This window comes from Pimephales promelas, chromosome 23 (assembly GCF_988280905.1).
Source record: "Pimephales promelas chromosome 23, fPimPro1.hap1.1, whole genome shotgun sequence".
Lineage (NCBI taxonomy): Eukaryota > Metazoa > Chordata > Actinopteri > Cypriniformes > Leuciscidae > Pimephales > Pimephales promelas.
In genome coordinates, this window is record NC_142791.1 from 25837626 (window position 1) to 25852751 (window position 15126).

General features: G+C 37.5%; 1 protein-coding gene across 5 annotated transcripts in view; it reads left to right on the forward strand.

Annotated features, from left to right (window-relative positions):
- Window positions 1-1310: 1310 nt before the first annotated feature.
- Window positions 1311-15126, forward strand: part of zfyve16 (zinc finger, FYVE domain containing 16) — a 34656-nt gene continuing 20840 nt past the window's right edge. Inside the window, exons 1-6 of one of the 5 annotated variants that reach the window (XM_089126527.1) lie at window positions 1311-1477; window positions 2327-2440; window positions 3383-5349; window positions 6754-6850; window positions 8362-8418; window positions 14051-14227. In XM_089126527.1, coding sequence (XP_088982653.1) covers window positions 2371-2440; window positions 3383-5349; window positions 6754-6850; window positions 8362-8418; window positions 14051-14227 — 2368 coding nt within the window. In that variant the 5' untranslated portion in view covers window positions 1311-1477; window positions 2327-2370. The remainder of the gene's footprint in view (window positions 1478-2326; window positions 2441-3382; window positions 5350-6753; window positions 6851-8361; window positions 8419-14050; window positions 14228-15126) is intronic. The other 4 variants (XM_039677916.2, XM_039677919.2, XM_039677920.2 and 1 more) reach the window with 4 other exon arrangements.

Here is a 15126-nt window from a genome sequence, read left to right on the forward strand (position 1 = left end):
ATCAAAATAGCTTCTTTTGTTTTCAGTAGAAGAGAGAAATTCATTGGAACAACTTAAGGGTGAGTAAATGATGACAGCATTTTTTTTTATTTTTGGGTGAACTAAGGAACTACTTTTATTTATGTTCTGCTTATTAGTGTTGCTGTTGGAAACAAGAAAAACAAAACAAAAACATTTTTATATTTTACATTATATTATTTGGGTGTTGATGGTGAGCGACTATTCCCAAAATGCAAAAAAGTTTGAAGAATTCTGCCTTAACTACTTAGGACGTAGTAAGGACACAAATACTCAACAGTTTCTGAATAATATTCCTGATAATTTTTCTATCATACTAATAATTTTGTTCATTTAGTTATAGTGTTTCCATTTGTTTTTGTCCTTAGTCACATTTTGGACAAAGTTTACACACACCTTGTAATTATGCTCAATTTGACATTAAGGCTTAGGCTCTTTATTAAGCCAAAGTATTCTAATATGGATAGTGTTTTGCAAAAGCCTTTTTAAAGGCTTATTAAAATGTTCATTGTAAAATTTAAATTTGTTGTGCTTATTTATTTGATTCTCAGTTAAAACCAAAATCTATAGCATTATAACTTCTATGGTTTTATTTATCTGAAAAAAAAGAGAACATTCAACAAAGAAAGAGATTTATTACTATATAAAGCTTGACTGATCGGATCGGTTTCGACCGATCATGATGACAAAAAATCGGTAAAAAAAAAAAATCGGTAAATCGTATCGGCTACAAAAATCCTGATCAGAGCATTCATTATATTATATTATATTACATTATATTATATTATATTATAGACCATTTCACAAGATGTAAACAACACTGGTCCAGAAACACTTCCTGTTTCAGTTTGTAACTGTTTTCTTTATTTCACATGTAAAGAAAACATCTTAAAGATGTTTGTTTAACTTTTTGATTCCGTTTTAAATGTTCTGTTGATTGTATTTTATCCCAGCTTTTATAGTGTTAAAAAACTGAAACAAGTGCTTCTGGACCAGTGTTGTTTACATCTTGTGAAATGGTCTATATTATATTATATTATATTATATTATATTATATTATATTATATTATATTATATTATATTATATTATATTATATTATTTTATTTTATTTTATATTATATTCTGAGTTTATAAAAAGTCAGATATGTAAGATAAAAAGATCTTTTTTTTTATCCTGTGAAGGAAACTTCCATAGTAGTATATAGTATACTGTTAATGACATTTTATAGACCTTCATTAACGTACTGTAATAAAAAACAATACTTCACAAACAAAAATAGTGCGCGTCCCCTTTAAATAGTGATTCTTGCGCCGGGTGGAAATGGTCGCTCGCGCAAGCGACTGTGGAATTCACTGACTGAGGAACCAGAAAATATTAGCGAGCAGCTAATGGTGAAATACACTAATTCATATGAATACAGCAAAAACGAAGACGACTGAACCATGACACCTATCAAGGTAACGTTAGTTAACGAAGCGGAATGATATCATTAAAAATTACATTCCCGTTTCATGTGTATTTTTGTTTGTGTTTGATTTGACGGTAACCGCTAAAAGCTAGTTAGCAGATTGCTAATGATAATTGAACAGCTAATATAACTTTATGAAAATAATACATTACTGCTTATTTATGCTGTTTTAGGGTTGATTTTAAGATAGTCTTTTTATTGTGTGTTAAAACGGTTTTAATGCTGTTCTTTCTTAGCTTTTGACAGTAAAGTGCTTTAGGTAGGAAAATGATATTCAGATGGGTAACGTTAATTATTGACCATTTATCTTAGTTAAATAATGGTATTACTATTATTAAAGCAGATAATAAGGCTAAAAAGCACAAAGTGAACGTTATCCTATTCGTTTAGATGAATAATTAACAGCCCTTTGGAAACGTTGATATTGTTGATGAATCCTGGACAGTTATCATATTCTGTGTGTATTAAGTAATGTTAAATACATTGTTTTTGTATTCATATTTTCTTGTTTATAGTGTGTTTTTCAAGTGTGATTTGCACTGCAGACCTGGTGAAATCACATTTCCCTTTTTCACTTCACAGTAGCTAAATCAAAACAAGCTAAACATCTAAGAGAGTTAATACAGATGTTGAAAATATTCAGTTACATTTGGTTTTGCTCATTATGCATAATTCATAGCTTAGATATTTCTCCCTACTTATTTGTTACTCATTTATTGAAGCATTGAGAAATGCGTGTCTATTTGTTTCTGATTTTGACTATCCAGTGTTTGTAACTACCTAGTCAGATTTGGGGGAAAAAATGTGTGATTTTTAACTTCTGTCCCATCTGCCCCAGTTTCTCTGCAGGGGTAAGTGAGGTGTATCTTTTCCCGTCCTAGGATGGACAGTTATTTTAAGGCTGCTGTGTGCGACCTGGACAAGCTTTTGGATGACTTTGAACTCAATGCAGGTTTGACATTTTTGCTTTACCCTTATAATAGTGTTACAAATATTCATTTTGCAATTCTCAATTGGTGAGGGCACAACAATACATTTGGGGTTAATTCATTTTCATTTCAATGACCAGTGTCTAATTTCTCCTGAATTCAAATTGTAGAGACACACACTACATTTATGAAATTCTGTTTAAAATAAATGCTTTTCTTTTGCTCTTTTTATTCATCAAAGAATCATAAAATGTATTGATGTTTCAACAAAAATATGACGCAGCATAACTATGTTTTCAACATTTATAATAATTAACTGTTATCATGTGACACTGAAGACTGGAGTAATGATGCTGTAAATTCAGCTTTGATCACAGGAATAAATTACAGTTTACTATATATTTAAATAGAAATCAGATTTCACAATAGTACAGTTTTTATGTATTTTAGATCAAATAAATGCAGCCTTGATGAACATGAAGAGAATTCTTCTTAAATCTTATAGCTAGTTCCATAAAGCAAAAACTAATATCATTAAAGCAAAAACTATATCTTGCATATATGCTGAATGATCTTATAGTTAATAAATAATTTGCACAATTGCTAGAAAATCAAAGCTATATGTTTAACCAAGTTGTGTTCCAAATTTGAATTTGATGCCACCGCCCAATAGGTAGTAAAATAGTACCAAAGCGAAGAAAAGTACCGTTTGCATGGTTATGGTGATGTCTAATTTTAAAATGGTTTTCCCAGGATGAATTTTGTGTGTTTAAGCATTCGCTTGATACCCCTAATTAGTGATTCATAGGGACAATAAAAAAGTGACAAGTGTCCTGTTAAAAGGTTAGCCGTTAAAAGGTTGTCAGTTTTATGATATCATTACATATCGTTTGGTTTTTTATTACTGTTGATGTTTTGACGTAAACTATATTATAAATTAATTTAATGTTTTACTTTGTTCTCAGAGGAGCTTGAGAACAAGCCCACCACATATGCAAGCGCTCCTTGTCCCGAGTCCACGTTCATCCCAGGTCACAATTTGGATATTCAGAGCTTCATACCAGAGGTCTCTCAAACACTCCCAGATGTCAACGCTCTGCACTATGGACTTACATCACAAAGTATTACCCCAAATCAAAAAGATTCTTATTCAAATGAACGGCCACTCACAGGTGTGGACCTCCTGTCCTCCGTCGACAGCAGAGGTATCAAAAACTCGGCTCCTCCTTGTCCGGACCGGTCGCTGAAACCTGTGTGTGACCTGGTGAATGATACGGGTTCTGCAAACCTCCAGCAAGACAGTAGTCAGGAAGACTTCAAAGAGCTGGACGTTCCTGAGAAGGAAACTAATGAGGAGCTTCTAGTGGACTTCGAGAGTCCAGTAGTATCTTGTCCAGAAGATTTTTCTGGTGAATTACCAAAACATGACTCTGAGGTTAACTCCAACTCCTTCAGTCTGCTGGATGTCATATTACCGGCCTTTAGTGACCCTCATGGGTCAACTAGCACCACAACTTTGGAGTGCAAACAGATGGAAAGTCCTGAAGAATCAAGCTTCAGTGATCAGAACAATTCTCAATGCAATCCAATGAATGAGGAAGATGCTAGTAATTTAATTCCCAATGCTACAGATGGAGATATTACAGTATTGAATGATGAGCATGCTGTATCGCTCCAGCCGGATTCAAAAGATGCACAACTGTCTGAAGATGCTGGTGTCCAAAATCCAGAAGATTTAGCTGGAAGTCCCTCCTCGGAGAAGGAATCTTCTCTGTCTTGTTTGCCGATGGCCGTTTCTATGTGTGGATCTCTCGTGGCGTCTTTAGACCCTCAAAAGGCAGCAGTGATCGAAACCAAAGATGAGGATGAACTGGAAATAAATTCAGCAATTCGAGAGGCCGAAGAGTTAATTCTTCCTTTAGAAGAGCCTGTAAATCCATTCTCCTCCAATCGGCCTGATTCCTCACCTGAAGATGAACCTGAGCTAGTCCAGATCATGTCGAACCCCGAGAGGGCGTCTGCTGTCTCGGGCCATTACCCTGAAAGAAATTTTAAGCGCACCTTTTCGCCTACAGATAAACTAACCCGTAGAGATATGTGTGAAAGCAACCCGTCACCACCCTATTCAGAGAGCCCAAATTATTCCTACGAGTTCGGTATCTCTAACGATTACCTTCCTGAAAGTGACCAGACCGGGATGATGGTCACGGATGAGGAGCTGGATGCCTTTCTAATGGGTCAGGGTGTGAAAATCGACTCTGACGCTGATGCTGAAAAATTCGCAGATGATGGTTTTTCAGAATTTAACGGAAATGCCGATGGCTATTTAGATGAGGAATTGCAGAGCTGTAAAGTTGACACATTTGCCTCTCCTGAGAGCGATGGCTCGCTTCAATATCTGGAGGAGAGCGAGGGTTCAAACGTTTCTTCTTCGTCTCAGGACAGCAGCCCGCTGAGAACGGACTCCAGTCAAACAATTAGCCATGAAAACCTAACCAGCCCTGTTGAGATTCAGTCAGTTTGCTCTCCCAACCGAGAGTTAAATTACGGCGGGGCGAGACCAAAGCAGTCGTCCAACCAAACCGTACGTCCTCCGTCGGAAAGACACAGAAGCACTCGTGCTGAAGCCGATTCGGCAGGTCCTGCTGCGGAGAACGACTCGCTAATTTCGCCCAACCGAGATGAAAATGACTGTGAACCTCCCTCTTATCAGCAATATGATGCCAGTTACGGGCACGATGAGCTCTCAGAGCCTCCACCGTACCCAGGAGAGACTCTGGAGTCATCCGTCGATCCGGCAGATCTCGAGTCCGAGGGTTTGGGATCAAAGCAGCCACCGTGGGTCCCTGACTCTGAGGCCCCTAACTGCATGAATTGTGAACAAAAATTTACCTTTACTAAAAGGAGACACCATTGCAGAGCATGCGGAAAGGTGGGTTTGTTATCTCTCAGTATGTACGGTACAGCAAAATATATGTATATGTAAGATTTTAGAAATTAATACTTTTATTCAGCATGGAAACAAACATTATATTGATCAAAGTGACTGTAAAGATATTCATAATGTTCATAAGAAAAGATTTCTGTTTTAAAAAAATGCTGCTCTTTTTAAACTTTTTGTTAAACAAATAATCCTGAAAAAAATTGTATCATGGTTTCTGCAAGAATATGAAGCAGCAACTGTTTTCACCATTGATAATAATAAGAAATGAGGACCAAATCAGCATATTAGAATGATTTCGGAAGGATCATGTGACACTAAAGACTGGAGTAATGATGCTGAAAATGTATCATAAATTACATTTTAAAAATATATTCACATATAGTCAACAAATAGTTGAAATTATTATAATATTCCACAATATTACTGTTTTTGATCAAATAAATTCAGCCTTGTTTGAGAATAAGAGGCTTTGAATAGTTGTTTATTTATTTTATTATTATGAAGTTTGTTAATAGTTGTTTATTTATAATTTTTTATTATTTTATTATTTATTTTATTTGTTATTATTATTATGAATTAAAAAAAAAATGTAAGTTTGTTTTAAACTCTATATTTGGCAATTGTCCCAGAGAAGTGATTTGATTGTCTACAATATTACTCTGTGCTCTTTCCTCTCAAATAACAAAATAGTTTAAACTCAAATTAATATTTCATGTTCATTTATTATTTATGGTGTGAGTATCCACATAATAAGCAATATATGTACAGTCAGCCGGTCATTATTACAAACTAATCCCCTTTCACCCGGTCAGAGTTTATTTGGCATAAATTAACTTACTTAGACGCTTAGTAATGTGTTTGCTTCAGTTCTTAAAGTGACTTTGTAACTTTTGTAGTTGTTGAATGTGTTCTGACTTTCAGAGGTGAAAGGCAAATAACCGCAGTGTGAATCAATGAATTTACATGCTGTCAGCTGACTTGATTTTTTTAGCACAGATCTGTGACACAGTCCTGCCGTTGTGTTAGTTATTGTCTATTTATAACCGCAGGAAAGCCTTAAACCTGTAGTTCTCTGCCTTAGACAGCAAAAGTATTCATTTTGTCCATTGGTGTGACTGTGAGGTCTCTTTTGTTTTTATTACGTCAGTGTAGGGTTTATTCTCCACTGGAGGTGCTAAATAAAGATGCAGATTTGCTGGGTCAGCAGGATGTATTTTTAGCGCTGATATAGTTTCCAGCTTGAATTGCTGCACCGAGTTGCCGTTTTCATGACATATTGGGGCAATAAATAAAATGGGCTAAAGGACACTAGAGAGTTTTCTCCAGGTTTATGCTTGATGAAGTACTGCGTTTACCCAGTGTTTTGAGTAAATAATGTTGTCTGCTTTGCAGGTGTACTGTGCTGGCTGCTGCAACCGTAAATGCAGACTGAAATATCTGGATAAAGAGGCCAGGGTTTGTGTCATCTGCCATGTTACCATACAGAGAGGTGAGTGCTTCTTAACCACTTTAATATGCTGCCATTCTGTCTTAATGAAATCTACTGCAATATTCAATATTTAAGTGGATGCACTGCACTCTACCTTTAAAATATCCATTATAATAATAACACCCATACATTAAAGGTTAGACAATCTGAGGCAGTAGTTCATGTCAGTGTAGAAATGGGGCACATGAAGCATTGTTTAGTTCTAGCTGGACACAAATTAGGTTGATAAATTGAGTACTTTTGTGGAATAACTACTGTGAAATAATCGTTCTGGACGGACGGAAACTCTAAAGGCCAGTTCACATCAATAATGAAAACTGTAACCATAAAGTTAATGTGGAATAACTACTGTGAAATAATTGTTCTGGACAGACAGAAACTCTAAAGACCAGTTTGCATCAATAATGAAAACTGTAACCATAAAGTTAATGCTCAAACTCTAAGGCCCCATCCACACTACTGCGTTTTAATTTAGAAACTGAGAATTAAAACGAATACGATCTCCGTCCACACCAGCGTTTTAGCTGCATATTAGAATTGATCTCCGTCCACATTAAAACGACTGAAAACACGGATCACGTGACCATTCACCTACACTGGGCATGCTCATGCCGGTGTAAACAGATTGACTATTCCTCAGATTTGACGAGGAAGTTACCTCTGCAAAGAGCGACGCTCCATGTACTGTTGATAGACACCTTTTTTTTTTTATTCTACACAAATTTCATTTGTTTTCCACATGAGGCAAAACAACTGCAGTTGGTCGTTTTACATGTTGGTCAGATATTGTAGAAGGTGTAAAATTTTGCTGATGGTCAAAGGGCAGAAAACAGTCAGTTTTCATGCAATCAATAAACTTCACTTAAAGTATAAGTTTGCAGATTTTTAACCCTCTTTGCGTTATTACAATGTCACTCCATTTTTCTCCATGTTAAGTAGGAACACCATACCTACACTGTGTTTGACCCCCTTTCGCCTTCAGAACTGCCTTAATTCTACGTGGCATTGATTCAACAAGGTGCTGAAAGCATTCTTTAGAAATGTTGGCCCATATTGATAGGATAGCATCTTGCAGTTGATGGAGATTTGTGGGATGCACATCCAGGGCACGAAGCTCCCGTTCCACCACATCCCAAAGATGCTCTATTGGGTTGAGATCTGGTGACTGTGGGGGCCATTTTAGTACAGTCAACTCATTGTCATGTTCAAGAAACCAATTTGAAATGATTGGAGCTTTGTGACATGGTGCATTATCCTGCTGGAAGTAGCCATCAGAGGATGGGGACATGGTGGCCGTAAAGGGATGGACATGGTCAGAAACAATGCTCAGGTAGGACGTGGCATTTAAACGATGCCCAATTGGCACTAAGGGGGCTAAAGTGTGCCAAGAAAACATCCTCACATCATTACACCACCACCACCAGCCTGCACAGTGGTAACAAGGCATGATGGATCCATGTTCTCATTCTGTTACGCCAAATTCTGACTCTACCATCTGAATGTCTCAACAGAAATCGAGACTCATCAGACCAGGCAACATTTTTCCAGTCCTCAACTGTCCAATTTTGGTGAGCTCTTGCAAATCGTCGCCTCTTTTTCCTATATCTAGAGCTGTTCCGATACCCTTTTTCTCTTCTCGATTCCGATACCTGGACTCAGGGTATCTGCCAATACTGAGTACTCATCCGATATCTTGGTGTATATCTGTATCTATACAATTCTTACTAGCCCTGTATGAATTGATAGAATTATTTTATGGTGTGCTTCAGACTTATCCCTTAATGAACAAATACATACAGTGAACTAGAGTATTTTTATTATCTGACACATTTCACAGCAATATATTATTTAAGAAAAATAAATGAAAAATAACTTAAAATGCAGCCACACATCTAATACTTTAAACTAAAAAAAACTATTTTAGATTTACAATATAACCGTATAAAAAAGTGCAACAAATAAATGTAGGAATCTAAAAAAATGATATATGAGTAATATAAGAAAATAACCTCTTTATAACTTAAAGTCCAGAAACAATTTCGTTAAAGACACGGCATTTCAGTTTTGACAGCGGCGTTATATTAATCGCTCGTTGGCTGTCTTTTGAGAACTTTTCTCTTCGTTTAAAATGAATGAAGCTTCCAGAGATTGTTGATTCTGGCGCGGCTCATCCTTCTCTGCCCTTGCCATCGTGTTCTTCGGGGTGACGCATCTTCAAGCTGCTAATCTTGTGCCACCCCTCAACTCCAGTATGGCATATGAGACATGTCACCGTTTTACTGGCTGGTTGGTCCAGTCTTAAATGCTGCCAAATAGCAGTCATACTGCTAACGCGCGCTTTCTTCTTCGCTGCTTTAAAGTATACGAAGAAGAATTGATCTCCGATTTGCAGCGTCAAGCAAAGCTGGCGTACATAACTAGTTGTTGTTTAAGAAAAGGGTATCGGATCGGTACATGGGTAGAAGTACTCGCCGATACCGATGCCAGAATTTTCATTAGTATCAACGGCATTTCCGATACAAGTATCGGAATCGGAACAACTACTTCTACCAGCTTGAATCAGTCGGCCCATTCTCCTCTGACCTCTAGCATCAACTAGGCATTTTCGCCCACAGCACTGCTGCATACTGGATGATTTTCCCTTTTCACAACATCCTTTGTAAACCCTAGAAATGGTTGTGTGTGAAAATCCCAGTAACTGAGCAGATTGTGAAATACTCGGACACCAACAACCATGCCACGCTCAAAACTGCTTAAATCACCTTTCTTTCCCATTCTGACATTGAGGCCCTGTTTACACGAGAACGCTTGCGGGTGAAAATGTAAAAATATTTCATCGGTTGTGCCTTTCGTTTACACGGCGACGGCGTTTTGGGGTCTTTAAAGCGCAAAAAGTGAAACCACCCTCCAGAGTGGAAATCTTAAAAACGCTCCACCGCCGCGTTCCCGCGTAAAGGGTAAAAACGGAAAAGTCTGCTAGACAGTGAAGGTTGTACGCTGGCGCGCGGACTTGGTGGTGTTGTGTGGCAGTGCTTTACATCGCCACCTAGCTGCCTGGAGTGCATACTACATCAAATTTCACACACTTTTGCGTCACCATATGCACGCAGATTTCCCACCCATAACGCTCGTCTAAACGCAGAATAAAAAGTGATAATGCAACGCCACTTTTGCGTTTTCTCTTCAGATCCTTTCCGTGTAAACATAGCCTCAGTTTGGAGTTCAGGAGATTGTCTTGACCAGGACCACACCCCTAAATGCAACCGCCATGTGATTGGTTGATTAGATAATTGCATTAATGAGAAATTGAACAGGTGTTCCTAATAATCCTTTTGGTGAGTGTAGCTGTTGTCAGAAAAAGTCTAACGAATGGGTCATGAAGTTTTTGGCAGAAAGGGAATGCCATGCCTCTAGTTTCTATTTATGCGATCTCTACATTTTTTTTCCCATTTTACTGTATTGACAGCCAAGTTTTATAAAAACTCCCAGTGAATTTTCAGCAGTGAATACCCCATTTAATTTGTAACTATACTTTCACACTTTGTCATTCTTTTAATGCATACTATTTTTTAAATTAAATTAAAGTTGGTGACATTGATTTTCTTAGTGGTGATGTGATGCTGTCATAAATTAAGACTTATGACAATGTTATTTTAGTTTTATTAATCTCATACTTATTAGAATTTATTTTTATATTTTTTTCAGTACATTTTAGTTTGTTTTAGCATTTTTGTTTTGTGCTTTTGTCATTTTTATTAGTTTCTATTGCAATATTTCCACTTCAACATATTTATTTCAGTTAGTTGCCAATGCAACCTTTCTTATTTTTCTTATTTCTTTCTAAGTTTTTCATCTCATATTTGTATTTTATATATTTCAGCTTATTAGTTTTAGGTGACAATAACAACACTGGCTCATGGAGCGCTTAAAAACCTTTTAATTTGTGGCAAACTTTTTCTTGGACAAAACATCTGAAGGACGGATGTAATGGAGAAGATCAAGGCTTTGTTTTTTGTTGTTTTTTTTTCGTCCTGGATGGTCTATAAAAAGAGGTTGGCACACGGTGTGTGGCCGAGCGTGCGGTCCATTTGCACATTAAAAAGGACATTCATCACAGAGCGTCAGTCGCCAGCCAGCCCTCGCAGGGTTTGGTGCAGGGCTGGGTGGAGCCAGGGCACTGGTGCATGTCCTTGAGTGTGTGTGTGTGTGTGTGTGTACAGGACCCACCTGGTGCAGTATACGTGACACTCTCTCTCTCATTCACTCTCTGGGTGGAGGAATCGAGTTAGACACACACACACACACACACATCTTGTCTCCAGCACAGTACTCATTTCAGGAAAGGAGGGTTTGTCACCACTCTCAGCCCAGGGCAGCCATTTAATACGACCTCGTGCGTGTGTGTGACGGACTGAGCTTGCACTCGGAGCCAGTGATATTCTCAGGGCTGGAACCTGGTCCAGGACAGACGAGAACTCAGTGTGAGGTTGCGGAAGTGAGCTGCGCCCCATCCGGGATGAGAGAGGCTCAAGGATGCGCCCTCTATCTCAGTCACTCGCGGACTCTCTCTCGCTCATCGGCAAGATGGACACTTCCTCCTCCGCTCGGTGCACACTAACGCCGTCCTGGGAGACTAACATGCAACCCGTGATTAACCTGGAAGAGAATTTGGGTTGGAGTTAAATTGGGATGAGGTAAGATCGGGATATCAGTGAACTGAATCAAAATCTGCGATTAATCATTCGGTGGCTTGGTTTTGTTTACTCTTTTAAGTTTTTAACTTTCACTTTAGTTGTTCCAGTGTGAATTTCCAAATACTCAGGGACATTTCGTCCTGCTGTTTCTTGCCTTCACAGTTTCCATCCGTCTTGTCGTGGTAGCTGTTTTCGCCGTGAGCCAGCATATTTTGCCGTTTGTGCCTCTAGCTGACATGTTTTGCGGGTGTCACAGGCAGTGCCAGTGTAATCAGGTCGATGAGCATCTATGAGCCTTAATCAACATAATCTATTGACTCATGGCTGGAGAGGGTGTCCGCACACTGGGCTGTGGTTTGCACTGGACGTCCTGTTTCTTGAGTTCAGTTTGGTGGCTCGTTGCCCATCACTTTCTTTAATAACAACTTGCTGTGATTGACTCTCAGTCTGTGGTGTTGTAAACATTTGATTTGTTAGCATGTGACTCAGCTTGAATGAGGTCTGGGCTTTGGACTTTGATTATAACTTGGTTTACCACAATTAAACACTTTTTTTTGCTAAAATTAAGTGTACAGCAAATATATTACCGTTCAAAAGTTTGGAATCTTTAATAATGTTTTTAAAAGAAGTCTCTTATGTTCACCAAGGAATACCGTAAAACATTTATTCCTGTGATCAAAGCTGAATTTTCAGGATCATTACTCCAGTCTTCAGTGTCACATGATCCTTCAGAAATCATTCTAATATGATGATTTGAAATTTTTTTTATTATTATCAATATTAAAAAAATGTTTTGCTATTTTTTGTGGAAACCATAATATCTATTTTTTTCAGGATTCTCTGATGAATAGAAAGTTCAAAAGAATAGCATTTGTTTTAAAAAGTTTTTTGACTGTCACTTTTGATCAAATTACTAATTTCTTAAAAAAAATCTTCCTGACCCCAAACTTTTGAACGGTACTGTATAGGTGCAGTATATAAATATATTTGAACTCGTCTTTCACTGCATTCACAGTGCATTTAAAGGGGCAGTTCTCCCCAAAATGTAAATTCTGTAATCATTCACTTTCTTTTGTGGGTTGCAAACGGCATTGTGTAAATGCTCCTCTTTTTTAATTAAATGAAACCATATAAACCAAGGGTTGTCAAGCTCCATAAAAGTTAATCATACTTGACGGTGTGCTTTTATCTAAAGTCATATTGAAGTTATATGTGTGAGGAACTGACCGAAACATATTCATTCGACTCCAGTGGTCATTAAAGGGTAAGATTTTCAGTAAATATTGACTGTTCATCACACAAAGACATGAGCTGCTTTTCTAGCATTGGGTCAAAAAAATTCCCATTATATTCAATGCCGATCCGGCCCAGCCTGTATGGATTTGGTTTCATTTTCAATGCACGGCTGAAATCAGAGCTCTTTTAAATGTAATACAAATTCGTCAGTCCACTCAGAGTTCTCTCTCTGCAAGAGTTTACAGATGGGATGAGATGTAAATAGTGACCACATTATGGAGGATGACCAGATATTTCTTTTATTTTTATTATTAACTAGTGTTTACTTGGCTCAAATAGCAAGCTTGGCCTGACAACAGACAAGTGACCAGTCCTGAAGGGCGTCGTAACTACACGAATCATTCCACCTGCGCGGTTCAGTTCAGGCCGAAAGCAGTTTGTGATCATGCCATGCCGAACCGAGCTCGAGTGGAAATATAACTGGAACCATTCCTTCGAATCGTTCGACGCGATGGTGGAAAAGCGTCTATCGATGAGTCCACCCTTTATTCAAATATTACAAAATATAGCATAGTTGTGCTTGATATCAATTGTTTTATTTGGGATAATGCAATGAAACATGACACATTGTGCAGAGAATTTTTGGTCAGACTGTCATTCAAAGAAATAATGAACCCAACAAAACATTAATCATTGATTATGTTGTAGTCAAAGTAGGCTTTTTCCAGTGAGCTTTTTGTTTTTGCATAATAAGATAAAACCTGTGGCTGTAGTTTGCCTTTTTTTTTTTTAGTATAATATGCACTGATAAATCGTTTACAAAACCGGGAATATTTATATATAGACTATAATTTAGAATATATTTATATATAGACTATAAATTGAATCAATTTTCACGTTAAATTGTCTTTATAACAAAAGTTATTCCTCATTCATCACAGCAAAATCTATCTACTGTTGGTTGCACTCTATTTTACAGTACGTGCACTTACAGTGTTCTTACCTAAGAACGTACTGGGTAAAATAAGGCAATTACATGGGTTGAGTTTAGCTTTATGGGTAGGTTCAGGGTTAGTACCTAGTTATTACCCAGTTATTGCAATGACTATAATAAGAACATAGTATATTATAGGGGACCAGGACTGTAAAATGATGTGCCACCCCACTGCTCCTTTCTCTCAATCATTCTCTGTCCCAGCATGACCTTTCATTCACTACACTGAAAAGACGCCTGATTTAGAAACGACTGATTTTGTTTGTCTGTGTGCAGCTCAAGCCCATGAGAGAATGATGAGCCCCACTGGGCCCAGTCCCAATCCCAACATCCCATCAGAGTACTGCTCCACCATACCACCCATGCAGCAGGCCCGTGCTGCCGGCACCCTCAACTCTCCCCCACCCACCGTCATGGTCCCCGTGTCTGTCCTCAAACACCCCGGTAATGACGGTACGCACTGCACTCTGAGCCAGAATGCTGAGTTATAGCTCTTATGGCTATAAAGCACAGTGACTTCCACTTACTATAATTAGTTCATGAATGAAAGAGTGACTGCGTCCCAAATTGCGTATACTCCATATCATATAAAGTGGAAGACTAGGCTAGCTTCACTAGCTAAATTAATACTTTTAATCAGCAAGGATGCATCAATTTAAATAAAAGTGACATTAAAGTAGGGCTGGGCGATATGGCCAAAAAATCATATCTCGGTATTTTTTGGTTAAATGGCGATATACGATATATATCTCGGTACTTTCTACGTTTTCTATTTAGATAAAGAAAATCTTTATATTTAAAAAATATAGGCTATACTGTATATATACTGTATATATTTCACATTCTGCCCAATGATATCCTACAAACAATGTTGATATTGAAGGATATGGAAACAAATATAATGTAGGCTATGCAATATATCATTTGCAAAAAGCTTTTGTTTTTAAATTGACTAAAGGCTAAACTAAAAATGAAAATAAAAACAAAAACAAAAGCACAAACTAATTATATTAGCCTGCATTTGATTACCCCATTATAATGGTCACTTTCATTAAAAATATATACTTGTAGGTTTAAAATTCCACGTATGGCACATTTATTTTCTCCAACAACAAATATTTTAGCAATATGTTTATTTTAGTCAGAATTATGTATAGTACGTAGTACTATTCACGGGCATGCGCGCGGCGGCGCTCGTTCAAGGAAGCATGAATTTTAGCGGAGATTCACTTGCAGAAGCTCGTCCTCTTCTGACATGGACACATATTTGTTGTGAAATGGACATATTTGCTTTACTTTCTAACATTTACAGATGGAGAATATACCTGTGAAATGTAAGTTGAGCACTGAGG